At 46.4% G+C, this 27,862-nt stretch overlaps 1 protein-coding gene and 1 non-coding gene across 2 annotated transcripts; one reads left to right on the forward strand and one right to left on the reverse strand.

Annotated features, from left to right (window-relative positions):
* Positions 1–4,871: 4,871 nt before the first annotated feature.
* MAP1LC3A (microtubule associated protein 1 light chain 3 alpha) lies at positions 4,872–26,014 on the reverse strand. The gene is made up of 4 exons (XM_066587917.1): positions 25,784–26,014; positions 10,456–10,511; positions 9,054–9,160; positions 4,872–6,964 (listed from the first exon to the last, which is right to left on the reverse strand). The coding sequence occupies exons 1-4, from the start codon at positions 25,821–25,823 to the stop codon at positions 6,805–6,807; spliced, it is 363 nt and encodes a 120-aa protein (XP_066444014.1). The 5' UTR covers positions 25,824–26,014; the 3' UTR covers positions 4,872–6,804.
* A 269-nt stretch (positions 26,015–26,283) lies between these two features.
* Positions 26,284–26,356, forward strand: TRNAM-CAU (transfer RNA methionine (anticodon CAU)). Its single transcript has one exon. It is a non-coding gene; the product is annotated as a tRNA-Met (tRNA).
* The last annotated feature ends 1,506 nt before the right edge of the window (positions 26,357–27,862 follow it).

The raw sequence follows: 27,862 nt of genomic DNA on the forward strand, positions 1-27,862 counted from the left end.
TGTTTTCTAGTTCAGTTCTCCATGGGCGAGAGGATAGGAGTGATTACTCTTACGGTAATCTGTTTTTCTTGAACCCATGACAGCACCCTGAGGGTTTTTACCTCCCTTTTGTGTTTTGGTGCATTACAAAAATAAAAAAACCCTCAAGGCTCCTGATGCATACATCAAACTGATCCAAAGGTCCCCACTCGCTAGACTGAGGACCTTGTGGTCTCTGTTCAGCTAATATCTGTTGGAGGTACCAAGGGAAATTTATTAAGGTGTCTACACTAGAATTAAGGTGTTAAGTCACATATTTTGTTGCAAGACTCACTTGGGATGAAATTTGCAACTTTTTTGTTTTTGCGCCGGTCTTGCCACTTTCCCAAAAAGGGAGCATGGCCGTTTCAGACAGCTTTATACATAATTTATATCAGAAATATACACCAGGCGCACATTTCTCTGTCAGCACGTGAAGATGCCGAAATGCGCCTAAAATATGAGGAGGCCTAGGTCTCCTAATGTATTATGTGCATTGTGCGCCAGGGGCAATTATACTAAGACTGGCATTGGAAATGTGATTCTTAGTAAATGTTCCCCGCTGGTTTTATTTTCTGCATGGAATAATGTGGCAGACCCAGCTATTCCAACCAGAAGCATCCGATAAAAGAAAAGGGCAAGCCAGTTAAACAGATGCCATATGGTGTTTGTCGCATAGAAGGTAGGATATTATACTTCCTGCTTAGCTAATAGAAGGGGGTGAGCAGGAGACCCCTGCAGTAAACTCCATATGCAGCTAGTATAAAAGTGACAACCAATATGGCAGTGACTGTGTTGTCACTTTTTCATAACTAGCCAGCATACAAAACAAAAAAATGCTGATATCTCTGTAAGGTTGCCTTTCCACTGGCGAGGTAATCGCACGTTTTCAGTGCGACGCGAAAGTGCGAGCTCTCGCAGGAAAGTCCCACACATGTTGTTCTATGACAACCTTTCCACTAGCGATGTTTAAGGGCAAGCTGCGAGGATTAAAAATCGCAGCAGGAGGATTGTTTCAACGTTTTGCATTTTTCTGTCGCCCATACAGTGCAATGGCGAAACGGATTCTCGCAACGCAAAAGCTTGCGATTTTTTTTTTTTTTTTTTTTTTTTTTTTTTAAATTATTTTTTTGGTAGTGTTGCGATACAATTTTAACATTATGATTTTTCTCGCAGCGTACTCGCTATCGCCAGTGGATAGGAGCCCTAAAGGCTTCTGTACACTTGCGTTTTTCTTGCGCGTTTTGGTGCTTTGCAATTTTGTACACCACCTATTCCCTACCTTCCTGGACTCCTCAGAACCTGGCCTATCAGTACCAAAACTTAGTTGATGGTGCCCATAAGTGGTGACAGGTTCCCTTTAAGTTTGAATACATCCATATGAATGAACACCAACATATTATCACCTCCAACGTTCGCCAAGGTCCGTGTTCTGAAGAAGGATTGTAGCACGGATTAAAGGAGTTAGTTCCAATGTTGCAAATGTGATATTTATAGAAAACCATAAAGCTTCTTTTAGTAAAGAGTGACAAGTTAGCTCTGCTGCTCAGGCCATGATCCCCGGACTGCATATTTTGTTACAAGGATGGATCCAGTTAGTCACTTGACCGGCGGTAAGAATGCATGATAGCCCACACTGTGAAAATAATCCCAGCCCTTGGGGTTCACAAGACGGAGTGTTCCTTCAAGACATTAAGTGATGCTTGTAAGCACATATCAGCATGTCAGGAATGTCTCCCCAGAAATAGTCTGACTACTTGCCTTGTGCCAGGGAATGGCTGCGGTGCTGCTGGAGTTCAAGAAAGTTCCCACATATAAGTGAAGCAGATGTTAGGGTGGTGACAGAGGTTTAATTTGCTTTTATTAGTTCTTGACAGTTTGTCATCGGGGACTAAATCGCCAATTTTTTTTTATTATTACAACCAGAGAGAGAAACCTTTTCTATTTTTCTCATGTTTTTATTGGAGAATTTTTTTCGGTTGTGTGTATATATATATATATATATGTATATATATATATATGTATATATATGTATATATATATATGTATATATATATATATGTATATATATGTATATATGTATATATATATATATATATATATATATATATATATGACTACGGGGGTGGACATCTTTCCCGAGCTGCATCTAAAGGGGTATTCTGGAGACTAATGTTTCCACTTATTGCCATTATTTCAAATGCTTTAAATTTTCCCATTGTTCTTTAAAATGGCCACTGGAGTGTGAAAAATCTACATTTCCCACAATGCCCTATTGGCAGATACTGACAAGTGTGCATTCACAATTGTACAAACTGTGTGGTCATTATGGAATTTGAAGGCACTGAGCATGCCTGACCAGGAAAACAGCATATAGGTCGTAACCAATGGAGAAGGAAGCTGGAAGGGGGAATCACAGGTAAAGCACTATCTCTGCAGCTTTGTGTAAGTTATAACATTCTATTGCAAAATTGCATGTTATCGCCTTAGAAGAATCTAACTTTCACTTTATTTGTCGGAATCCCCATTAAACAGCATTTAGAAGACAGGCTCTACAGCAGCCTCATGGGCCATCACACAGTGGACAGGTGGGGGACCCATTGGCTTGTATGGGAGACTGTTCCAGACATGCTTTGTGACCCGTGCAGGGGGAAAGGAGTAGATGGTCACAGCTGATCATGGTGGATACTGTATTATCTTCTACATATAGGAGCTACCTTTCAGTGTAATCCTGCCTGTGAGATAACTGTTGCAACATTTTCTCTACAGATATAAGGAAGTATCACACAATTATTAGGCTCAGTGGCCAGTGTGAAAGATGCAGGATTTTTTAAATGTAGATTATGACCAAAATAAAAAAATAAAAATCACCCCAAATTTTTAAAAACTATATATAAACGCAAAAAAGTGCTTTATCCAATGGGTCACTTTCTGAGGACACATTCCCTTTAATAGGCTAGTACCAAAGAAGCAACCTCATATATGGCTGCAACACTGTTGTCACTTTCGTAAAATAGTTTGTTGCAACCAAAGAGAAGAGTAAAGCAAAAAAAAAGTTAAGCTTCTTGTATCCTTTGGGTAAAGCTGAAGTTGGGATGGAAGATAAAGTGCCTAGGAGTCTTTTAAGGTAATCGCAGAGTAAAGAACAAAACTTAAGTTCAACCTGTTCCAAATAATGAATGTCGTTCCAAAGAAAGGCAAAACCCCCAAATACCTCTCCTTACAAGGGGCAGCGGCCAAGTCAAGATCCTGAACTAGAGGTAAGTGGTGGTCCTTGTAAGTTATATTAGTAAAAGTGATTGATTGCTGTATCAGATCTGACCAGTGGAAACAGTAATACTTACTAAATGTAACATTTCCTTAATTGTCTCTTCCGTTTACCAGGCCCATTTACACGGAGCGATGATCGCTCAAAGGACAGCGATCATTTTGCATCAACTATTAAGTAGCTACTTAAGAGCAATTATGTGTGCAAATGAAGCCTTTAGCTGAAAGCAGTTAATAGCCTGAGGGCTCTTATCTGCTTTCAGTTCCTTTGTTCTCCATGGGGAAACAATGCTATCAGCACTCCCCAGGGAGCACTGCTGATAAGACCTCATGACGATTTTTACGTTGGCCTAAATTTAACGATCAACTAGCAGCACACGATGGCCGCGCATTTAGATACAAAGATTATCGCTCAAACAATCACTTTTTAGTGATTTTTGAGCGATCATCGCTTTGTGTAAATGGGCCCTAAGAACTACAGCGATTTGTGACCATTTTTGGTGCTTCTGAGAAGGTTCAGAAGAAGCAAGACACTTTTGGACTTTCTGACTAGTGCAAATATACCCTGCAGTGCAGGGGTACTGCAATTATAATAGCCTCTTATTTAACCCCTTCCTGATCCAGCCCTTTTTTGTTTTCTCATTTTTTATTATTTTTTTTACAATTCCCACTTTCAAAAAATTATAACTTACTTTTTCCAGCTACATGAAGGCTTGTTTTTTTTACCGGTACCCTTTTAACGTACCATATAATATGCTGTAAAACGTAGAACTTTCTAAATGGGGAGAAATGGAAAAGAAAACCAACTGCGCTATTTTTGATGGGCATTTACTTTTACAATGTTCTGGATGCAGTAAAAATTCTGTTTATTCTGTGGGTTAGTATAATTACAGCAATATCAAAGTTATATAGTTTTTTGTTTTAACGTGGTAAGACTTAAAAAAAAAAAAAAAAATCAGTTTAAAAATGTGCTTTTTGCCACCATCTTTTGAGAGGGCTCTTTTTTTGCGTGGGAACCTGTAGTTTATATCAATACCATTTTGGGGTGTATATGTCTTTTTATTTATTTTCTTCTTGGGTAAGGAAGGGTTAACCAAAAAAAGCGCAATTCTGGCATTGTATGGTGTGTTCACCGTGCCGAATTAATGTGATATTTTAGTAAACTGGAGTTTTGTGGGTGCAATAATACTAAATTTTATTTTGTTGACGAGATGACTAGGAAAGCTCATTTTTATAACTTTTACTAATTTTATGGGGGTTTTTTCTATTTAAAAAAAAAAAAAGTTAAGTTCTCGTAGGGAATTTTAGCTTTTAATGTTTTTTTTAGCTTATACAATATAATGCAATAACATAGTATTGCATTATACCCTGTTTTGACAGGCCAACATCACACCTTGATAGGCAATCATTCATAGCAGCCCTGGGGGGGCCAGGCTGCTATTAAAACCAAAAAAGGGACCTTTTGATTGACCCAAAAATTCCCCCCCAGGCTCTGCACTAAGGACAACATAGGAGTTACCTGGAGGATTCCTTTAATAACTTCTGCCCATAGAAAGGTATTGACCAAACTGTAAATTCACCACAACTACACTTGAATCTTTATTCATCTTTATACATATGGAACATCCCTCTTTATATACACATCAGCTTTTATACATAGATTTTTTTTTTTTGTATTTTTTTTTTACATTTTGCAGGATTTCATACAGGTAATTTGGTTATATTGTCACTCGGCATACATAACAAAAAGAACAGGAACTGATTGCGAAACAACAGATAAAAGCGCTAAAGATCTAAACATAAAATCCGTACATTTACAACAGGACAGGCGAGTCAGGAGGTTAGGACCTGTACAAAACTAATTAGCAATTTGCCCCTAAAAAGGTTTGTCTCGTCAGTTTATACCACAGAAAATTAATCAAGATTTGAGTTTAACCCTAAAACAAGAACGTACAAATGGGCTGACTTCTGGCATGCCTCGCGTTATGTACTGCAGAGCTAGGCCTCAGTCATGCTTCATGTAAAATGGGGGAAATGGTTTGTGAATCGGCTATGGATGCTGTCTGTAGGATGTATTAAAGGGGTTGTACAGAATTACAAGTAATCCATATGGTAGGCGATAACTTGCTGAGCAGTGGGGGTCTGACCGCTGAGACCCCTGCCGATCCTGAGATCGGGGAGTTCCATATAACACTCTTCTCTTTACTCGGGGGATCACATTGTATGAAGCACTCGGCCAGCATACATGTCCAATGCGCCGGAGCTGATGGAAATAGCTGAGCGGCGTTATCTCTAGCAATCCCATTGAAAATGGAGGTAAGCCACAACACAAAATCCTTCTTGGGATCTGTGGTGAGACCTCACCAATTAGAAAGTTGCCTACTATCATAATTCTGGTCCAACCCCTTTAACGTCACATTTATGTGCTCATAACACGGACAAGTGTTCTTGCCCAACCATGGGTCTACTGACCTGAACCCGGAGCATCAGAGATCCCTATGCTGCTCTGAATTCAGGTCAGTAGACCCAAGCTCAGGCCAGGACACTTGCCTATATTACGCTTGTGTGAAATTGGCCTAAAGGGATTATCCAGCCACAAAAATATCAATTTTTTTTCTATCATCCTGAGCAGATTTCAAAGACAGATTCACCTCATCCAATCCCCCTACTTTTAATTTCCTGCTTCATTAGTGATGCCTCAACACCAGGAATGAGACGGCTGGAGATTGGCTGCAGCAGTCACATGTCTCTGGTGTTGGTGATGTCATCATGGTGCTTTTTTTTTGTTTTGTCATCATTCTGAGCTGGATAAGCCCTTTAAGTTCACACTAATGACTGGCATTACTAATGCACATTGTAGTTTGGTACTGTGAACTTGGCCTACGTTTCCACAGTAAGGCCACGTTCTGGCAGTAATATGCTCACACCTCGGAAATTGGTCTACAACTTCTTTCAGATACAAAACCAAGAGGAGTTCCAGTTTAAGATACAATTTTTTAAAAAAGCCAATTCTTTGATGGCTCGAGACTCGTAGGTTAAAAATGGCAGGAAGGGAAAGTCCAAATGGTGGCCACTTGTCAAATCCACAAGACATACCGTGTGTATACAGACACAAGCTGAGGGTCCTTGTTGCACAAAACACGTTGACAATGTGTGTCACTTACAATCTTGTTCTAATTGTATCCCCCAGCCTACTGGTGATGGAGAAGAGTTATGTCTAACGGTAGGTGATCAATGGTGTGGAAGCATTAGCACATGCAGGGGAAAGTGTAATTATGAGTTCAGGTCATGGAAGTAGGAATGGGAGAATAAGTGCATATATGGGTGGTTGAAAATCTGCACACGTAGATGTGCGAAGTCAAGTGGAATGTCCGTGTAACCATACTGGAGAGTAATATGTGCGAGTAAATGCATCAAGGTGGAGAAAGGTGTGTTCAAATGTTAGGTCAGTGTGCACAGATGTGACTATATATGTGCTCGCCAATATAGCCGGTGCACACCAATTATTACGTGGGTTCATTAACCAAAGGTTTCCTGCGAGGCGTACACCATGTAGAGGAAACCATCTTCATCTTTCTCCTGCTCATATATATCCAAGATGGCAGAGGATACACTAACCATGCTCCTCTGGTTCACCAGCAAGAAAAAGGCTTGTGTTGGGTTCAGCTGTAGTCGGCGCCTGGAGAAGTAAGGGGGAGCATAACACGTTAAAAAGGAAAGGATCCAAATGGGCACAAAGATGTCACTTTACACAGTCTATGGACAGGAGGTTAGACTTTCTGCAATTTTTGCATAGTATCTGGATGGGGTTTGTAGAAATCTATGCATAAGCTGCAGGAACAACCCACTGAGCTTTAGGGGAAGGATTTTCAGTTGCAGAAATATCTAGAACAGAGATAAGAGCAAGGAGGAGCTGCCTTATGTCTGGTTTAGACACAATGATTCTCGCTCAAAAGACATCTTTTGAGTGATCATCATTGTGTGCTTTTAAGGGCAAGGTGATCGCTCAAACGGCAGTTGGATTGACAGTTTTGAGCGATCACTTTGCGCTCCAAGTGGGGTATACAGAAGATAGCTGGAGCGCTGTCTTCTGTATACTCCTGCTGTGTTCACGGAGTGCGCAGCTGAGCGCTCTGAGCAGAGTATGCAGAAGACAAGCGGGGCTGCCTGCCTTTTACATCCAGCTGTTCTCTTTTCAGAGCGCTCAGCTGGTATACAGCTGAGCACTCCGAGCGGGGTATGCAGAAGACATGCGGGGCCGCTTGTCTTCTGCATCCAGCTGTTCTCTTCTCGGAGCACTCAGCTATTATACAGCTGAGCGCTCCGAGCGAGGTATGCAGCACACAGCTGGAGCGCTGTCTCCTGCATACTTCTGCTGGGTTCACACAGCGGGATACCCACTAAAACAATAGTATCAGCTGTGTCCCGCTGCGAACTCCTGATAAGGCTGATTGTTCTCTTTCAGCATGCTGAAGGACAATGATCAGCAACTGCTTAATGAAAACTGCACGATGTCAGTGCAGTTAGGCCGGCTGCACACGGCCGTGACGGGCTCCGCCGCGGAGGAGCCCGTCACGGTGCCCCCCAGAGACCCCCAAACTTACCTGCGGATCCGGCATGACGCTTCGGCATGACGGGCCGCAGCCTAATGCGACACGCCGGTCACGTCACATGACACGCCCACCGCGTCACATGACGCGGCGGCGGTAGGCGGAGAGGCGATTTCACGCTATCTTCCGCTGTGCTACAGCGGAAGATAGCGTGAACGGACTGCTTCCATTGACTGCAATGGAAGCCGTCCGCGCGTACACCCGCGGCAAATAGAGCATGCCGCGGGTGAGGACGGGAGATTTCACGGTGCGGAATTCCATGGTGGAATTCCTCACCGTGAGCCCTAAGCTATTAGGTTCATATCTGTTCGTGGGAAGGAGGCCTTAGACCCAACGACTGTCGCTCAAAAGACGGCTTTGAGGGATTTTTGAGCGAGAATTGTTGCGTCCAAACCAGCCTTTACATTGGGGGGAAGCTCCCTAATTCTTGCAAATCAGCTGATCATTTTGTGGCTATTCAGATGAATGGCCATTCATGTAATACAATGTACAGCTCAAGATTGAGAGTCGCTGCTTGTTGGTTTGGAGAGAGACAGGGTTTTGAACCTCTCTGACATCCATGTACCTTAGGGTAACACAGAGGTTATAATATCTGTCCAGGAATACGCATTTCCTGTTTTTAGAGTTGCTTCAATTTTCATGGACCACGTCTGGGTGTTAACAGTCTACATTCTCACGTGTTCTCTTGGCTTGGCATATCCCAAAAATAAGTGGTACAAAATGACCAACTTCGAAGAAAAAAAAAAATAGCATTACTCAAAATGCCCAACAGTTTAATGCAATTCTTTTTTTCAAAGCTGGATATTTTGCAGCACTCATGTCGGCATATATTGATCGAAGCGGAAAGGTAAGGAAGGGAGGAATTAAAAAATGTGCTTGAGACTCTAAGGTGACTATGGTCATTTTAAATGACTGTAGATCTATCTTTTTGGCTTGACTCCCAAATACCAAAGTGGAGACTAGTCTGTTTCCATAATTCCCATTGACTTGCATTGAGAGATGCCCATGTACATAGCCGCCTCTCATTCCACATTCTTTATCAGATGGAGTCGGTGGTCAGAGGGACCCTTTTTTGATTATTTGAGAATGACAGATTGGCCATATGGCACATCCTAATGAATATGCCATAATTCCAGGTGACATTCATATTTCTATTACCTGATGATCTTCACTAGCTCGCTCATGTTCACATGATCCGGGACCAAGAATTTGGTTTTATCCAACACTGGCAGCTGTTTTTCTCCCTTGTATCTCTCAATAATGACCTAAACACAGAAAAGGCGCAGGTCAGATCTTTGATGTATATACACTATATTGATAGGCTAACAATGTAATACAGAACTCCTATGCCACGTTCTGTAAAAGGACACGTCACGTGTTTATAGGTTAAAATAAACGTAGACTGACTAATGCAACCACCTCCCCTGCGGTGTAAAACTGTTTTGCAGTGAGTGGGGCATTCCTGCAAGACCCCATAATATTGCAGTGCAGGCACAATGGCATTTAATGTATAGCCAACACACTGCTCTAACATTCAGATGCTTTTTGGCAAAACCCTTAAATGCCAAGGTCAATGGAGACAGTGGCACCTAAGTGGTTTTACAGATGGAAATGCTAATGGGCATACAGAGAGAACCCCTTCCAACATCATGCAAGCACAGGGTGGCAATGGTTTGCCATGTATATAAGCTTCTTAGGCCTTGCCAGAGTAATACCGACGAACATAATACATTTCAAGACAAGAATGTTGAAATGCAAAGTAGCTTTCCTTTAGGATGCCACCCTCTGTGGATTTAGCTGTGAATCCACAGCGGATTTCACTCCTTCAATTGAAAGGGTGAAATCTGCTGCGAATCCACATCAAAGTCTGCACCAATAGTGCCAATTTTGATGCAGAATTTGACACAGCTTTTCTACTGCTGAAAATCTACCAACTGTGCTACATGTGAAGGCACCCTAAGGTCATATGTCCACATGTGGCAGATTTGCTGTGGATTTTCCATGCAGAACCTATACACGTAAAATCCACAGCATTTACAGTAGCAGCAAAGTGGATAAGATTTTTAAAATCATTGACTACACTGTTAAAAAACATCAGTCTGCACTTTTGTTCCAGTGTACAAAAAAATGTAATGAAACAGAAAATTGAGAAAGGGATTGAAAATGTTTCAGTGAATTTCTATGGGCAGGAAAACTGAAACTTTTTCTCTCCACTTTGCTGCTCCCGTGACGGAACAGCTAGACAGAAAGCAAAACTACTAATGTGAAATGACCCTTACCAATTCTCCAGGAAAGTGCAACGTCAACGGTGCATGAAAGACTTTGTGCCTCATCGTTCTACTACTATGGCAGCTATAGATTTTCTACGGGGCCCTATTGTATCTCTGCATGCCTCCAATTTAATATGGAGGCATTAGATCCTTCAGCACTGTAGCATCAATCATCAGACACCAAGCAATCTCCCCTGGATGCATACATGGAGCAGCACATGGCTCTACTATGCCCATGTGGCCTAAATTTGATGGCTTTGTTGCTAGCATTACTGAGGTAGGATACTCACTGGGATCTTATTGGGATGCTGCTCACGGATCTGACGAACCTCGGCACATCTTTCAGCTGAAAACAAAAACAGAGTAAATGATGAGTGGTGGCGCCAAAAAATTCAGACTAAACTAGGTAGAAGGTGCCAGAATCAGACCATAGGTGTACAATGCAGCCTTGCTTCCCACGATAACAAACCTGGCTGCCAAAAACTATAGAAGCCAAGATAAGCTGCACCAGATGTTTCGAGTACCACTTATCTAATCACAGGTTTTAACCAGCCCAGGTGCAAAAATTTAGGGGAAAGTTGAGTAATAGCAGTCACTATGCAGATCTATGGCAAGTTTAAAAGGGTTGTCCATCTTTTACTTGGCTGGTATTGCCGGCACAGTTCCCATTGCCTGCAATATTAAGTGGGGCCACTGCAGAGAGAACAGAGCTGTGCGCTTCCGGCACACATCAGCTCCATGGATGTGCGCACCAGCCTGGCAAGCAGGTGATGGGCAGCGGACTTTTGATGGCCTATCTTTAAAATAGGCCGTCAATAGATAAAGCTGGACAACCCCTTTCAAAGCTACCGTGTTTCCCCAAAAATAAGACCCTGCCTTATATTAAAATTTTTTCCCCAAATGAGGCACTAGGTCCTTTGTTTTGGGGAAGGTCTTATTATACTTACCTAGCAGGCTCGATCCAGGCCCCTCCTGCTGCTCTCCGGAGCTCCGGCGTGCTTCTTGCAGTCCTCGGGAGCCCACGGAAGTTCATTTCCTGGATACGAGATTCATAAATCTCACCTCCAAAAAGCGATGGCTCTGATTGGCTGAGCAGCGCTAGAGAACCAATTGGTTCATAGAGCGCTGCATTGATTGCTTCGTCAACCGCTGCTCAGCCAATCACAGCCATCGCACTGTGGAGGTGGGATTTATGAACTGTCTGAGCCGCCACATTGATTGGCTGGAGAGCAGCGGGAGGGACCTGGACCAATCCTGCTAGGTAATGTATTTTCTTTTTTAGAAAATGCACAGCTTGGGCTTATTTTCAGGGTATGGCTTATATTTCAAGCCTCCCCGAAAAATCAGGGTAGGGCTTATTTTGGGAGAAACACAGTATGTACACCTTTGCAAACGAATGTATTTTTACAGTTACCATTTACTGGTTTCATATTCATTTGCGATTTTTCACTCAAGCCTTGCAGCGCTAAGAAAAATCATAGGGAGTACCTTGTGGACTTCTGCCACAGCTATGGCAGGGGATTTTTTCATCCCCCTGGGGACTGCAGGGACGAAGGAATTCTCTGTCACGGCTGTGGCAGAAGTCTGCGATGCTATCCCATTGCTTTCAATGGGGCCGGCGCTGCTGCAGCCCCATTAAAAGCAATGGGTTGCAGGCAAACCCCGCAACAATGATTTTCGGAGAAGGGCTTCAAATATAAGCCCTTCCCTGAAAATCAGCCCTAGCTGTAAAAAAAAAATAAATAAAGTAAAAGAAATTTTTTTTTACTCACCTAGAACAATCCGGCCCTGGCAGTAGTCTTTTGTCTTCTGGAGGCCAGGAATTGAAAAATCCCTGTCCTCAGAAAGTGCTGCCTCTGATTGGCTGAGTGCTGTGACCAACCAGAGGCAGCGGCGATGAAGGAATCCCCTGCCATAGCTGTCACAGCTGTGGCAGAAGTCCACGATGTACTCCCTATGTTTTCAATGGGGCTGGCGCCGGCCACACTGAAAACAAAGCGAAATCGCAGATTTTTCTTAGCGCTGCGAGGCTTGAGTGAAAAACTGCAAATGAGTATGAAACCATTGAAAATCATTGGTTTCATAATCATGCGTTTTCACTCGCTTTGCAAGAACACATCGCTAGTGGGTAGGCGTCCTTATACAAAGTTGCTTCATTGGTCATTCTAGATTTGCAGGACAATAAGAATAAATGGTTTGCGAAGCTATACACATGTAAATAAATGAGACCCGCTGCATAGGTGCACATAGCAGGAAGTCTTCCGATATAACATGCCAGGAGACTTTCCTGTACTGTAGGGTAAGGTCTATCTCTCTAATCCTCCGCTCGCCAATGCATATTGTATATCTTGTTTTCAGGAAAAGGAGCTGTGGATCTGGTCCTCTTGCTGAGCAAACAGCCATGTGGTCAGCCCAAACAGATCGGATGGCCCTGTAAAGTCTTCGGCCAGTCCCATGATGTATTAGGTTACTCTGTTGTCTTCTAAAGACCTCAAGCTGAAGTGGACGTCACCAACATGATATGTAGGATTTCAATGTCCTCTTATCATAGCTATATAAAGGGACATATTAAACGCCTTTCCAGAAGGGGTAATAAATTGTATCCTTTCACATTCTTCTATTCATCATTAACCTAAAATCTTTCCATATGGAAAGAAGGGGGAGGGAAAACCCAACCAGGAACTCCATTTCCCGTCTACATCAGAGCCAGAGAAAGGAAGCAGCAACTCACACACTATCGTATGAAACAAACCTACGTACATCTGAAAGCCCCGCCATTGCATCGCAACTTCCCAGGAGTCAGAAACGCTCTGCGGAGATTTATTCCATCTCCCTTATTTGCAACTTCCCAGGAGTGATGGAAGGCGGTTTTAACACAAAAATGCCTTGCATCCGCGGGGGGCATCGTACATTCCCAAGCGCGATATCTGGCACAAGTTTCACAGCACGATATTGCGCTCACCCATGTGAAATTAGCTTTATGGATCATGTCCACGGGCAGGTTGGATTCCGCAGCGGGAGACCTAAGGAAACCCTGCCCCTTGTCTATCGCCAGCAATGGGAGTGGGCGGGATGGAGTGCTGCTTAGCTCCGCCTCCATCCCGCCACCTCCCATTGCGAACGGAGGAGAGAGGCAGAGAGCCGGTGAGTGGGAGGGAAGGCGGGGACTGCTCAGATGGAAGCATATATCGGCCGGCAGTAAAAAACGCCTATATACGCTCATGGGAATAAGCCCTTATAATGTGAGAATCCTTTAGGGGCTTCTTTCTAAGCACTTTGCCATAAGGCCCAGATAGGTGGAGGCTGCAGTGATGGCTGACCTTCTGGGATTTTCTCCCATCTGCACACAGGATCTGTGGAGATCAGCCAGAGTGACCATTCTTGGTCACTTCTCTTACAAAGACACTTCTTCCCCCAATTACTTAGTTTGGTGGGTCGGCCAGTTCTAGGAAGACTCCTGGTTGTTCAAAAATTCTTCCATTTAAGAATTATGGAGGCTGCTGTACTCTTGGGGACTTTCAGTCCAGCAGAATTTTTTGTAGTCTTCTCCAGTTTTGAGCCTCCACACAATTCTGTCTCTGAGCTCTACAGGCAGTTCTTTCCTCTTCATGGCTTGGTTTTGGCTCTGATGAGCATTGTGAGCTGTGAGACCTTATATAGACAGCGGGGTGTCTTTTATAATTACCGTATTTTTTGCTTGATAAGACGTACCGGACAATAAGACGCACCCAGGTTTGAGAGGAGGAAAATAGGTAAAAAATATTTTTGGAATTTAGTTGACAGTGCAGGTGATAGTGCCAGGCGACAGATGGCCACTTCTATGCCTTTACTTTCTCTTTCACAGAAGAAGCAGCAGAGCTCTGAGACAGCGGAGCTCCGTAACAGCAGCACTTGTGTACAGCGGGAGGAAGGGAAGAAGCCAATTGGTGGAGGCGGGGGAGCAGCAGTTCCTGCCGACGCTCACCACCAATCAGCAGTACATACGGGCGGCAGTGCAGAGGAGAGAGAACTCCAAACTGATCACGTATTTGTTAGCGAGACCGCAATTTAGTGTTAAACTCGTGATCGCACGAACGAACGCCTGATCGCGATGCCCAGCAGGTATTTCTTTGGGAGGTAGAAAAGTGCGTCTTATAAAGCTAAAAATATGGTATATCCAATCAACTGAATTTACCCCAGGCGACTCCAATCAAGGTACAGAAACATTTTAAAGATGATCAAGAGAAATGGGAGATCGCCAGAGCTAAATCTCAAGTGTCATACCAAAGGGTCTGAATGCTTATGTCAATGCAAAATGTTAGTTTTTAATTTTTTTGAAAATTACAAAGATTTCTAACATTCGGTTTTCACTTTGTCATTATGGGGTACTGAGTGCAGACTGATGGGGGAAAACTTGATTTTTTTATTCTTAATTTGCACAAGGCTACAACGTATCAAAATGTGAAAAAGCAGGAAGACTTTCCAGACCAACTCCACGTTTTAAAGTAAACCAAATGCCTTTTCTGGTGCGGTTCTCAACCAAAGATCATTTAATGACATTGAGTTACAGGGTCTTACTAGACCCATAAAATGCCCCCCAACCCCCTGAATAGAGATGCAAAAGGACATGTTGTATATGCTTAAACGATCCAGCTCCATTGGGCGATTATTATCTAACAGGGACTATGTGAATAGGTCAACAACTCCTTTACATGAAGATAGGCCTGACAGCTGGTCATGTTATCCTACTCGGCCAATTAGCCAGAATACGCATGGCTGGTTTTAGCCACGTGCAACCCGTGTGGTCACACATGTCATAGGCCACCAGCCTGCGGTGGTGGGCACCAGGCGGGTGTAAGCTGGAGATGATCTCCCCCTTTAGTTCCGCCTGGCCAGATGATCTCCTTCCGTGTAGTAATGTCTTGGGGGGCTACATAAATCCTACTCCTGGCTCTGTCTCCTCCCTTATGATGTTCCGAGCTGCTGCTTTCACAAGGAGCCGTTTCATAAAAGCTAGCTTACTGCATCTAATACATATATAAATTTCAAAAAATGTGTCAGTTGACAGATTCCACTACCAAAAATGTATCTCTAAGACAACTAGAGATGTTCAGAAATGCTACCCCGTTTCCCCGAAAATAAGACCTACCCTGAAAATTAGCCCTACTATGATTTTTTTTGGGGGGAGGCTTGAAATATAAGCCCTATGCCGAAAATAAGCCCAAGCTGCATTACATTAAAAAAAGGAATACATTATGTAGCAGGCTAGGTAATGCCACGGCTCAGCCAATTCATAAATCCCGCCTCCACAACTCGATAGCTGTGATAGGTTCTTCGACCTCTGCTCAGCCAATCAGTGCAGCACTCAATGAACCAATCACAGCCATCGCATTGGTTCATCGAACGCTTCGTTGATTGGTTTTCAAGCGCTGCTCAGCCAATCAGAGCCATAACCAGAAAGTGATTTTGTGTGGGCAGCTGAGGACTGCAAGAAACGTGTCGCAGCTCTGGAGACCTAGTGACTCTTTTGGGTCAAAAAATAAATAAACGACAGGGTCTTAATTTTGGGGAAACACCATATATATCCACTTTTGGGCTATTTTTGTCCTGGAGATAAGCCATGGGGTTGGACAAATCCCATAAGCAAAGCCACTGAAGAAGTCTGTCTCTAGGTCTTGTGGAGCTGAGCAATGGTATTCTATCTTGAAAACTGATGATTCCATAATCTGCCAATCAAGTCCATCAGGATCCTTTAGGATCAGTTACACAATAGATCCATCATACAATACATCTGTTATGTCTTGTGTAATAACAGAATCCTCGATCCTGAATGAACAGACCCCTAAGGACCCCATACACATTTAGAGTTTAGTTATCTAAACCCATTGACCTTGGTTATGGTGGACTGACTTCTGCATGTGTATAGAGGCTTATCAACTTATGCACCGACAGAGGACATGGGAGGAAAGAAGGACTGGGCGTGCTAAGAGTTTCAACACCCAATTCTTTTGTTTTCCATAGAGATAAGTTGTCACCAAAGTGTCTGACAGCAGCTTCCATCTTTCCCTCTCCATTGAAGAGAGAAAACCGAGTATTCATGTATATGGAGGAGTCACGAGGAATACATGTTGGACAAATGTTCATTGAAGGTATGTGGGTGCATTCACATGTAGCGGAAAACCGTGTAGATTTTCTGCAAAAGAAAATTTGCATAACTTCTTCATCAAAATCTGCACCATTGATGCATGTTTTGACGCGGATCCGCCGTAGAATACACCCATTTTACCCTCATATGCTCCTCCTCAGTCCTGAAGGTTTCTCACATGCATGGCAGAGCCGCGGTGCCTGGAGCACAGACAGAGCCGCCTCAGTCCGTCCTTCCTCTCCACAGCCTCCCAGTAGCAGACGCATACATCCACAGACAAGAAGCCTATTGTATTGATGCTGCTCTCTGCTCCTCCTCTTCCTCCTTGGTGTCCACCCCTTCCTCCCTCCGTGCACAAAGCGGGACGAGCCACCTTCTCTCTATCACCTGCCATGTTTGCCACTCTGAGTTTCCTGGTGTCAGTGCTTCCCCTTCACTACTGTACCGGGGAGCGCTTCCTAGGTGACACTTATGATGCACTCTAATATACCCAGGGTGAAGGCTGTTGTGGATCTGTTAGGCCTCATGTCCACGGGGAAAATCAGGCCAGCTCCGGATTCTCCATGGAGAATCCGTAGCGGGTCCCTCCTGCCCCGCGGACATGAGCGCTGAAAATAAGAATAAATAAGAATAAACTTACCTCCCGCTCCGGATCCTTCCTTCGCTGCGGCGTCATCTTCTCTGCGTCGCGGCCGGATCTTCTTTCTTCGGCCCGGCGGATGCGCAGGATGACGTCGGTGACGTGCCCCGCGCATGCGCCGGCCCGAAGAAAAAAAATCCGGCCGCGACGGAGAGAAGATGGCGCCGCAGCGAAGAGAAGAAACGGAGCGGGTGAGTAAATTCCGATTTTTGTCTCCTGCGGATCCGGACGGCTTCCATAGGCTTCAATAGAAGCCCGCGGGAGCCGTCCCCGCGGGAGACCCGCACGAAAATGGAGCATGGTCCAGATTTTTTCATGCTCCATTTTTTTTAAAATCACTTTTATTGACCATCTGCGGGTATTTATCTACCCGCGGGTGGTCAATGCATCCCTACGGGATGCGGATCCGCGGGCAGGAGAAGAGTTAAAATCTGCTGCGGATTTTAATTCTTCTTTTGCCCCTGGACATGAGGCCTTAGGAAAATACTAAATGTATGATTATTTAGATTTCATTCAGCCTTTTTAATTACAATTTTCAGCCTTTGACCAGAATACACTGAGTAGGTGGCTAAACCAGTTCTATATGCAAATCAGAAGAGATGACCCCCCTTTTGATGTGCAAATTCTATTGACTTGAACACAAGGGTGAACTCAACATGATGGACATTTAAGATTACATCCTGGTCTAGGAAGAGGTGTAATTAAAGGGGTTGTCCCGCGAAAGCAAGTGGGGTTATACACTTCTGTATGGCCATATTAATGCACTTTGTAATGTACATCGTGCATTAATTATGAGCCATACAGAAGTTATTCACTTACCTGTTCCGTTGCTAGCGTCCTCGTCTCCATGGTGCCGTCTAATTTCTGCGTCTAATCGCCCGATTAGACGCGCTTGCGCAGTCCGGTCTTCTCCCTGGTGAATGGGGCCGCTCGTGCCGGAGAGCTGGTCCTCGTAGCTCCGCCCCGTCACGTGTGCCGATTCCAGCCAATCAGGAGGCTGGAATCGGCAATGGACCGCACAGAGCCCACGGTGCACCATGGGAGAAGATCCGCGGTGCATCGTGGGTGAAGATCCCGGCGGCCATCTTAGTAAGGTAAGGAAGAAGTCGCCGCAGCGCGGGGATTCGGGTAAGTACTAAACGTTGTTTTTTTTTAACACATGCATTGGGTTTGTCTCGCGCCAAACGGGGGGCCTATTGAATAAAAAAAAAAAACGTTTCGGCGCGGGACAACCCCTTTAAGTTTGTATTCAGACAACCTGGAGTCAATATTTATGACCATGTGCAACTGCTTGATGTCCACTTCACACTGGAATGTGCTGGTACCTTTTTGCTTAGAAGGCCTTGGTATGTAGCCAGGTAACCTGTTGGAATGAGGATTTGGTCAGCTGTATTAGAATATAAAAAAGTCCTATCTTCTCAAGTTAAGAAGGGAGTAGTAGCTTTTGGAAGCTATGAGAAGTCTTGGAATCTCTGATGGAAGGGTGAGAAGCTCTGGGTTGTACGGACGCTTCAGATACAGAATGAGGAGGTCATCTGTTGAACCCCTAGAAGTGAGGGAACCTTTGGTGATGGTAATATGTGATCTGTAACCTTTAGGCAATAATGTGTAGCTAATGATGTAATATAACTTGCTATCTTTATACTTTGTGATGTGACGTCTGCAACCTTTATGCTTTGTATATAGCTATTATCCTTTGTATATAGATCCAATAGTTTACAAACGCAGGACAATTAGTCACCACTAGGCTTGATTATCACTTGGTTTTAATAAATTCTTATTGATAAACCTTCTATATTGTCTTACTCTCTTTAAAGCGTAATCTTAACTTAAGTCTTGCTCCTTGAAGCAATATAGGATCTGTGACCAAAACCATGTAAAAATACGCACTGAGGCTGGATTCAGACGAACGTATATTGGCTGGGTTTTCACACCCAGCCGATATATGGCGTCTCTCTCTGCAGGGGGAGGAGGCTGGAAGAGCCAGGAGCAGTGCTCTGAGCTCCCGCCCCCTCTCTGCCTCCTCTCCGCCCCTCTGCACTATTTGCAATGAGGAGAGGCGGGCCAGGGGTGGGGCTAATTCTTGGAATTTAGCCCCGCCCCATCTCCTTTCATTGCAAATAGTGCAGAGGGGCGGAGAGGGGGTGGAGAGGAGGCAGGAGCTCAGTGCACTGCTCCCGGGTCTTCCAGCCTCCTCCCCCTACAGAGAGAGACGCCGTATATCGGCCGGCGTGAATATCCAGCCGATGTACGGTCGTCTGAATGCACCCTGATGTTGTGGACTCTGAAGCGGTTTTTGCAGCAGAAATTATGTGGAATTTTGTCCTGATTTTCTACAGCGGAAAATCCCCACCATTTTCCGTTACGTCTAAACGCACCTTTAAGCTTGTTTATATGCCATGTATAGCTATACTACATACAACAGATGAATTTATTATCCGGTTTGCACCAGTTTTCTTATGAAAAAAATAAATAAATAAATAAAAACCCACAAATATTGGAGCATTCCATATCTGCACAAACCTTTGTGACTCTTTGCTGCCTGGATGGGCACGGTTTGGTGGGGCCTCCCACAAACCAACGGATTTATCCACAATTGGGTTAGGTTCACACAGGGCGGAATTTCCACATGCATTCTAAAGCCCAAGCCTAATTAGCAAAGTGGATAAGATTTGCAAAAACTGACATGTGGCGCAGAGTTAATTGTATCGCCGTTTCTGCTGCGGGCTCTCTCTATGGGGAAAGATTCCCGTAGCGGAATACAGGTGGACAGGCCGCTTCAAACCCTTGAAGCTGCCTTTCCGCTGTGGAAATCTTGCGGAATTTCCATGTGGTCCCTTTACGAACATTCTGTGAGATTTCAACCCCGTGTGAACCCAGCATTACACCAGAAATTGGTATAAATTATGGTGCCATCCATGTGAACTCTTCAGGAAAGCGAAGCATTTTCATGTGAAGACAGCCTCACATCACTTCGGGGACATAGGGATCCTCCAGCATGGCTGTCACAGCCGCGGCAGATTATCGCTGAGTTTCGCCCATTGCTTTCAATAGGGTCGACAATGCTGCCACCGTCACCCGATTGAAAACTATAGGCACTGCGATGCGAGAGCATGCAGAAAGATAGAACATGCCTCACTCATATCTATGACCCCATTGAAAAGAATGAGGTTCATATTGGTGCGTCTCGCAATGCACAAATCTTGCGCGATTTTATCGCCCTTGTGAAGCTGGCCTAAATGCTGTTAGGGCCCCCTGCACTCAAGGGCCTTTTCTGTACTGTGGATAGACCCGGCGGCTTGCTGTCGCACAGACGCAGTACAGATTTTTCCCCCAAACATTTCTTTTCCCGTGCTGTTGCTAGGCGATGATACAGAATCTGCAACTTGTCCGCAATGTTCATTGCAGGTGTGCCGCGAGTCGGACAGCTTCCACTGACTTCAATGGAAGTTGTCCGTGCAGAGCCCGCATGAAAATGGAGCATGACTTCCGCTCGTGTGTAGGAAGCAGCAGTTCTCCATAGGAAGTAACGGGCACTATCTGCTGCATATTCACGGTGCGGACACTGACCACAGATTCTGCAGCGAATTTCCGCCTGTGTGCAGGCGGCCTTATTGATGTAGCATAATAAAGATGGCTGCCCCCCCCCCCCTAAGGCTGGGTTCACACAGGGCGGATTTGCCTGTGGCCGCTATTCTCGGGGTTAGCCAGCCATGTGGACGAGATTTCTCAGAAATCTCGTCCACACGGGGCGGCCAATCCGCTACGGTAAGTCAAGCTGGAACTGCGGCTGCGGCGGCCGCGGTTTCTTAATATGCAGCATGTCCATTCTTTTTTTCATTCCGCTGCGGCCATGCGCTCCTCTAAGGGAGCGCCGGCCGCAGCGGAAGAGCGAGCGACCGAGCCGCTTCAAAGCCTCCGCGGCGGTTCTCCCGGCGGAAATCTAGCGGTTTTTGCTGTGGCCAAACTGCAAGATTTCCGACGAGAATCTGCCCTGTGTGAACCCAGGCTAAGCATGTATAGGAAGTAGAATAAAAAAATAAACAATCATAAAATAAAAACAAAATTAGAAAAATTGAATATATGTTTCTCTATCTGGTTTTATTGAATAAAAAAATGATGATATAGTCCTTTTAACAGGCTTCCTAACAAATTTGGCACATTGTACACCAGGCCTGCAGAGCCCATTAGATGACAATATCTGTACGGCGCTGCGGCATATGTTGGCGCTAGGGGAGTTAATACAATGGATTTGGCTATTTAATTATTCTGAAAAATTTTGCAGGGTGGGCCACCGAAAAGTAGTCCGGGGCCACACTGTTATGAAAGCTGTACTAAAGGAAATCAGCCTGTGTTGCCCATAGCAACCAATCACATCGCAGCTGTCATTGCTTATACTGCTGAGGTAAAATGAAAGCTGAGCTGTGATTGGACAGTTTTTCGCTTGGTCAGTTAACAGTACAGTGTGGTGCCGCACCTTTCTGTGGCCCACCCCGCATTGTTTAAGGATATTGGTTACTGTGAACGCTGGGAGCCAACATGGCTGTCATTATCGCTCACAGCTGGCATTCCCAGACTCCCAAAAGGGTTATTAGTCAGGTTCTATCCCTCAGCTGGGTAACATCTGCTGTTCAGGACTAAAGCTGTCCCTGTGAGAGCCATAATGGCAGCCATATTAGATGTCAGCAGGTCCTGGATGAATAAAGCTTTTCACACGAAGTAAACAATACAGAGTGAGCCTGCATTTTTCTTCAGGGCAAAAGATGACTCCATTATCCCGTCTGACACGAATATTAGTCACTAGAGGTGAAGAACTCATGTTTGTACACAAGACAGGGAGGCCACAGATGAAAATAGCCATGTGTGGAGGAAGGGAGGCGGGCGTCATGTTCTGCCTGAGGAAGGATATGCCCTGGATGGCTGCCACGCTCCTCCGTGCCTCAGTCAGGTATAAACACAAGACTGCAGTATGGAGAATACACAATACTGAGGATGGCCGGGACACCATTACAGGGCAAACGGACCGAAAATAGTGAAGGGAGGCTCTGTCTGACACACTGCTTATGGGGGACCTCATGGCCCCGTTTACAGGGGGGCTTTCTGCTGGGCTGTGTATATGGGGCGGGCGAGTTATTTTCTCTGGTAGGCAGTGTGGTTATTGGCCAGGGCATATATATGGGGACCGACTGGCGGGTCCTGATTGCAGTAAGAAGGGGAAGGGCTTTCTGGGGGACCCTGCTGAGGTCAAATTCTCAGTAAAGGTTCCCTGTTTATAGGAGGGAATCAGCTCTCTGGCAACCCACCTTCCTCGGTTTATAGAGGGAAAGAGGGATTGGCAGGCCCTTGTTTTCAGCGGGGGGATGAGGCTCTCCGGCGGGCCCTTGTTTACAGTCGGGGGGGGGGGGATGAGGCTCTCCGGCGGGCCCTTGTTTACAGGCGGGGGGGATGAGGCTCTCCGGCGGGCCCTTGTTTACAGGCGGGGGGGATGAGGCTCTCCGGCGGGCCCTTGTTTACAGACGGGGGGGGGGGGGATGAGGCTCTCCGGCCGGCCCTTGTTTACAGGCGGGGGGGGGGGGGGGGGGGGGATGAGGCTCTCCGGCCGGCCCTTGTTTACAGGCGGGGGGGGGGGGGGGGAATGAGGCTCTCCGGCCGGCCCTTGTTTACAGGCAGGGGGGGGTATGAGGCTCTCCGGCCGGCCCTTGTTTACAGGCGGGGGGGGGGGGAGGGGATGAGGCTCTCCGGCCGGCCCTTGTTTACAGGCGGGGGGGGGGGGGGGGATGAGGCTCTCCGGCCGGCCCTTGTTTACAGGCGGGGTGGGACGAGGCTCTCCGGCGGGCCCTTGTTTACAGGCGGGGGGGGGGGATGAGGCTCTCCGGCGGGCCCTTGTTTACAGGCGGGGGGGGGGGGATGAGGCTCTCCGGCGGGCCCTTGTTTACAGGCGGGGGGGGGGGATGAGGCTCTCCGGTGGGCCCTTATTTACAGGCGGGGGGGGGGGGATGAGGCTCTCCGGCGGGCCCTTGTTTACAGGGGGGGGGGATGAGGCTCTCCGGCCGGCCCTTGTTTACAGGCGGGGGGGGGATGAGGCTCTCCGGCCGGCCCTTGTTTACAGGCGGGGGGGGGATGAGGCTCTCCGGCCGGCCCTTGTTTACAGGCGGGGGGGGAATCAGGCTCTCCGGCGGGCCCTTGTTTACAGGCGGGGGGGGGGTGAGGCTCTCCGGCGGGCCCTTGTTTACAGGCGGGGGGGGGGGGATGAGGCTCTCCGGCGGGCCCTTGTTTACAGGCGGGGGGGGGTGGGGGGGGTGGATGAGGCTCTCCGGCGGGCCCTTGTTTACAGGCGGGGGGGTGGGGGGGGTGGATGAGGCTCTCCGGCGGGCCCTTGTTTACAGGCGGGGGGGGGGATGAGGCTCTCCGGCGGGCCCTTGTTTACAGGCGGGGGGGATGAGGCTCTCCGGCCGGCCCTTGTTTACAGGCGGGGGGGGATGAGGCTCTCCGGCGGGCCCTTGTTTACAGACGGGGAAGGCTCTCCGGCGGGCCCTTGTTTACCGGCGGGGAAGGCTCTCCGGCGGGCCCTTGTTTACCGGCGGGGAAGGCTCTCCGGCGGGCCCTTGTTTACCGGCGGGGAAGGCTCTCCGGCGGGCCCTTGTTTACCGGCGGGGAAGGCTCTCCGGCCTGCCCTTGTTCACAGGCGGGGAAGGCTCTTCCGCGGGCCCTTGTTTATGGGGGTAGAAGGCTCTCTGGCGGGCCCTTGTTTATGGGAGTAGAAGGCTCTCTGGCGGGCCCTTACTTGCAAGGGGGTAAGCTCTCTGGCAAGCCATTGTTTACAGGGGGTAAAGCTTTATCATGGGCCTTTGTTCACAGGGGGAAGGGCCCTTTGACAAATCCTTGTTTCTACATGGGGGAGGCTCTCTGATGTTCAGCGAAGAACACCCTTGCTGGACCAATATTTGCCCCCATAACGTTCCCATCCATAGTAGAAGACAAGGGGATTAATCTGCTGCAGAGCTCATTGCTTTTTGTGCAAACCTTGCAGAGCTTCACCCCACCATGAAGAGAAATAGGGCCCAACCCCCCGACCCTTCATCCTCACAGGTTGTTTACAAGATCTAAACCGAGGGTCTGCGTTTCTTGTATCTAATAGGATCTGGTTAGCAGGGCATGCTGGGACCTGTAGCTCCACAACAGGTGGAGCGTCACAAGCTGCCACAGCTGCGAACTGGACTGCCAAAACTTTTCGGAAACTTGGGCCTAGCTTTTTTTAAATGCTGTTTTAGCTAATGGGAGGATTTCTTTGTCCTAATAAATCCCATGTGACGTCTCCGGCAGCCACAATTGTGCACAGCCTGTAAATAATTAACGGGGCGGAACCCGAAATCTTCAGATTATTCGAAAATAAAATACGTGATGAGATGTTTTTAAAGTAACGCTATCAAGGGACGTCTTTATGGAGCTGCAGCCCATTACTGCGGCTTGTGATTGGTGGAGAACATACCATGGTATGGTCATAATAAGGAAGGGGTGTATATAGAATATATACTTCAAGTCGATTTAAAGTGATCACTCCGGATTCCATACTTGATTAATCACCGGAAACATGACCGGGGACAGAAATGTGAATAACAGGGCAACAAACACCACGTGACGCCAGCACCTGTTATTACCCGTCACCTTTCTGAACGTCAATATATTTATTACACCGCTGACGGCTGTACTAATTAACTCCTCCTGTGCCAGCAGGCATTGAATTGTTAGATATTCTGAATTATAGGTCGGTCATAGGAAAGAATAGAAAATGAGCCTCCAGATTAACCAATCAGATTCCAGGACGTATTGTGTCATGTAACGTCCCACCATCCGCATTGCTATAGGAGGGACAAAACATATTTGTGACATCACTACTCGAACTAACGACAATCCCCGCTGATCATTGCGGCTGCGTTCACATGTAGCTGATGTGTTACGGATTTTGGCGCGGATCTGCAGTCGATTTCACCCTTTCAAATAAATTCAAACAGAAGGGGTGAAATCTGCACCAAAATTCGCGACAGAATCCATAATAAAGCCGCGACGTGCGAACGCTCACGAAAGTAGTTTTCCAACTTGGGTTGTTTGGAGTCAAACTTTCCGATGCCCTCCCTTCACCAACTTCACAGCCCACCGCCACTCTTGGGTGACGATCATACATAAAAACGTGACGTCCATAGTGATGAAACATTGAATGCGATGACATCACTACGGAAAAAAACGTTGTGGTTTGCAATGAGTGCGAATAACGCAAAATAAGCCATACTTTCATACCGCTTTGTCATCGGGCATTGGAAGCGCTGCCGGCGCCTATCATAAAGCATCTCCGGCTCAGTATGCTGTAGCATGGAAGTCTGGCCGTGCCAACCACTGGCCACGGCGTTTGTTGCTAAGCAACGGCCTAAAATATTTAGTCCGCTTATTAGCAAACATCACAGAAAAAAACTGATTATTAAAGCCGTTTAGCAATGTTCCAAATGGAAACTCATTTCTTTTGTCCGTTTTCGCTTTAATTACCCTCTCATCGCGACAGCGCAGTTTTTTGGGTTTTTTTGCATTTACTCTAACAGCGTAAACTATTTCGTAGACTCTGGACAAAAATACCAAAGATCCGCTATCACTTTTTTTTTTCATAAGTGCCCCATATTAACTTACTGATCACGACTCGATAACAAAACCCCCTCAAGTGATCGCCTCCGATCGCAAAGGTACCACCGCTAACTGATCCAAATTCTTGTTCCTGGCGACGCCATGTGCTGAACTGACACATTTGTGGCCAGATGGGCAACAAGAGGACAAAGTAAGCCCAGAAGAATAGAGGTAGAACACTCACCAAAGCTCCTCCTGTGTTTAAAAGGCCGCTCCGACGGCATCTTGGGCTCTGGCTGTCCCGACTCCTCACAAGAACAAATAGCTTCTTCAGATGTGTCCACCAGCGTCTCCTGTCCTCTCTGCCCTCGTCCTGCCCGCCCTCGTCCACCCCAGCCGCCTGGCAGTGCCCAGTCTCCTATGCCCGAGCCTCTGAGCTCACTCCGTGCCAAGACACTGGAACAAACATTATGACGTCACCGAAGGGGAGGCTGGACGCTTCACAAGCTGCAGCGCAGACTAGTGCTGGTCGCTGGTACTGCCGCTTGTTCTCCGCCCTGCTGCTCAGGCTACAGGATGGAAGTCGGTATGTACGGAGAGATTTACACCGGGCGGACGAGGAGTTGTTTTCTCGGGCTCACAGGCATTTGTTGATGGCCATCGATCAATGAAATCAATAGAAGTACGTAGATGACACGATCGTGTTTTCAGGGAAGTACTGAAGAGCACAGCTCATAATGCAGAGCCTCGTTAGCGCAGTAGGTAGCGCGTCAGTCTCATAATCTGAAGGTCGTGAGTTCGATCCTCACACGGGGCACAAATTTTTTTTTTTCATCTTGGTACATTCAATTTGCTCTTTAGGTTTTTTTTTCTACCCCAAAACAGGCTACATAATATGGGAAGTTTACAGAATATCATCTATGCAGCAGGATCTATTCTAGGATGGTTGTGACTTTCAGTATAAGGGCTAATGCCCACAGACAGATTTCTGCCGCCTTTCCCGAAGCGGAAATCTGTGGCGTTATTCCGCAGTTATTAGGTTCTATTTAACCTAATAGCTTTTTGCCTTGCAATGTTCACCCTGCGGAATTCTACTGCAGAATTCCGCAGCATGAAAGAAATCGCGGCATGTTCTATTTGCTGCGGAAAAATACATGGCTGTCTTCCATTGTAATCAAGGGAAGACGTTCGTCATGCGATAGTTCCGTTGTGAGCACGCCGAAAGTATCGCCACGTGCTGCACTGCGGATGCGCGCCAGCTCGCCGGACAGGACTCTCGCAGAGGATCCGGAGAGGTGAGTATGGGGTCTTTGTGGGGCGCCATGTCGGACTCCGCTGCCCATCATGGCTGTGGGCCTTACAGAGTATATGAGGGGTCTTGATGTCTTTCTTGAGCGATACAATGTTCCATATTGTAAAATCACTAATAACTTCAGAAGGGTCGGTGTTCCAGGGATTATTCTGATTTACTGATTGGAGTCGGGAAGGATTTTTTTCCCTTTAAATGGGAAACATTGACTTCTACCTCATTGAGCTTTTTTTTGCCTTCCTCTGGATCAACATTGGGGGGTAATATGCTGAACCGCATGGACATGTGTCTTTTTTATACCTTCCATACTATGTTACTATGTATAATGGGGGTATGGCTGCAGCAGGCACTACGGTATTACATGAGTTTTCTGGGATTAAGGTCACATTCACATGGGAGTATTTTCTGTCCGTATTTTTTACTAACTGAATACAGAGAGCACTCGCACACATTTAAGTGAATCGGTGTATTCTGATGTGTGTGTTTGTTATGTGGACCGATGTTGCATATAGAGAAAGTGCAGCATGTCCTATTAAGGCCTCATGTCCACGGGCAAATTATGAATTAGGATCCGCAGTGGATGACCCACATGCGGATCCGCACCCCATAGGGATGCATTGAGCACCCGCGGGTAGATAAATACCCGCGGATGGTCAATAAAAGGGATTTTTTTTAAAATGGAGCATGAAAAAAAATGGACCATGCTCCATTTTCGTGCGGGTCTCCCGCGGGGACGGCTCCCGCAGGCTTCTATTGAAGCCATCCGGATCCGCGGGAGACCAAAATCGCAACCGACGTGCCGTGCACATCCGCCAGGCCGAAGAAAGAAGATCCAGCCACGACGGAGAGAAGATGAAGCCACGACGAAGGGAAGATCCGGAGCGGGCGAGAGGTGAGTTAATTCTTATTTTAAGCGCTCATGTCCGCGGGGCAGGAGGGACCCGCTACAGAATCCGTAGCGGGCCTGATTTTCCCCGTGGACATGAGGCCTAAGGTCTGTGTTTGTGGACCAGA

This window comes from Eleutherodactylus coqui, chromosome 13 (genome assembly GCF_035609145.1).
Source record: "Eleutherodactylus coqui strain aEleCoq1 chromosome 13, aEleCoq1.hap1, whole genome shotgun sequence".
NCBI lineage: Eukaryota > Metazoa > Chordata > Amphibia > Anura > Eleutherodactylidae > Eleutherodactylus > Eleutherodactylus coqui.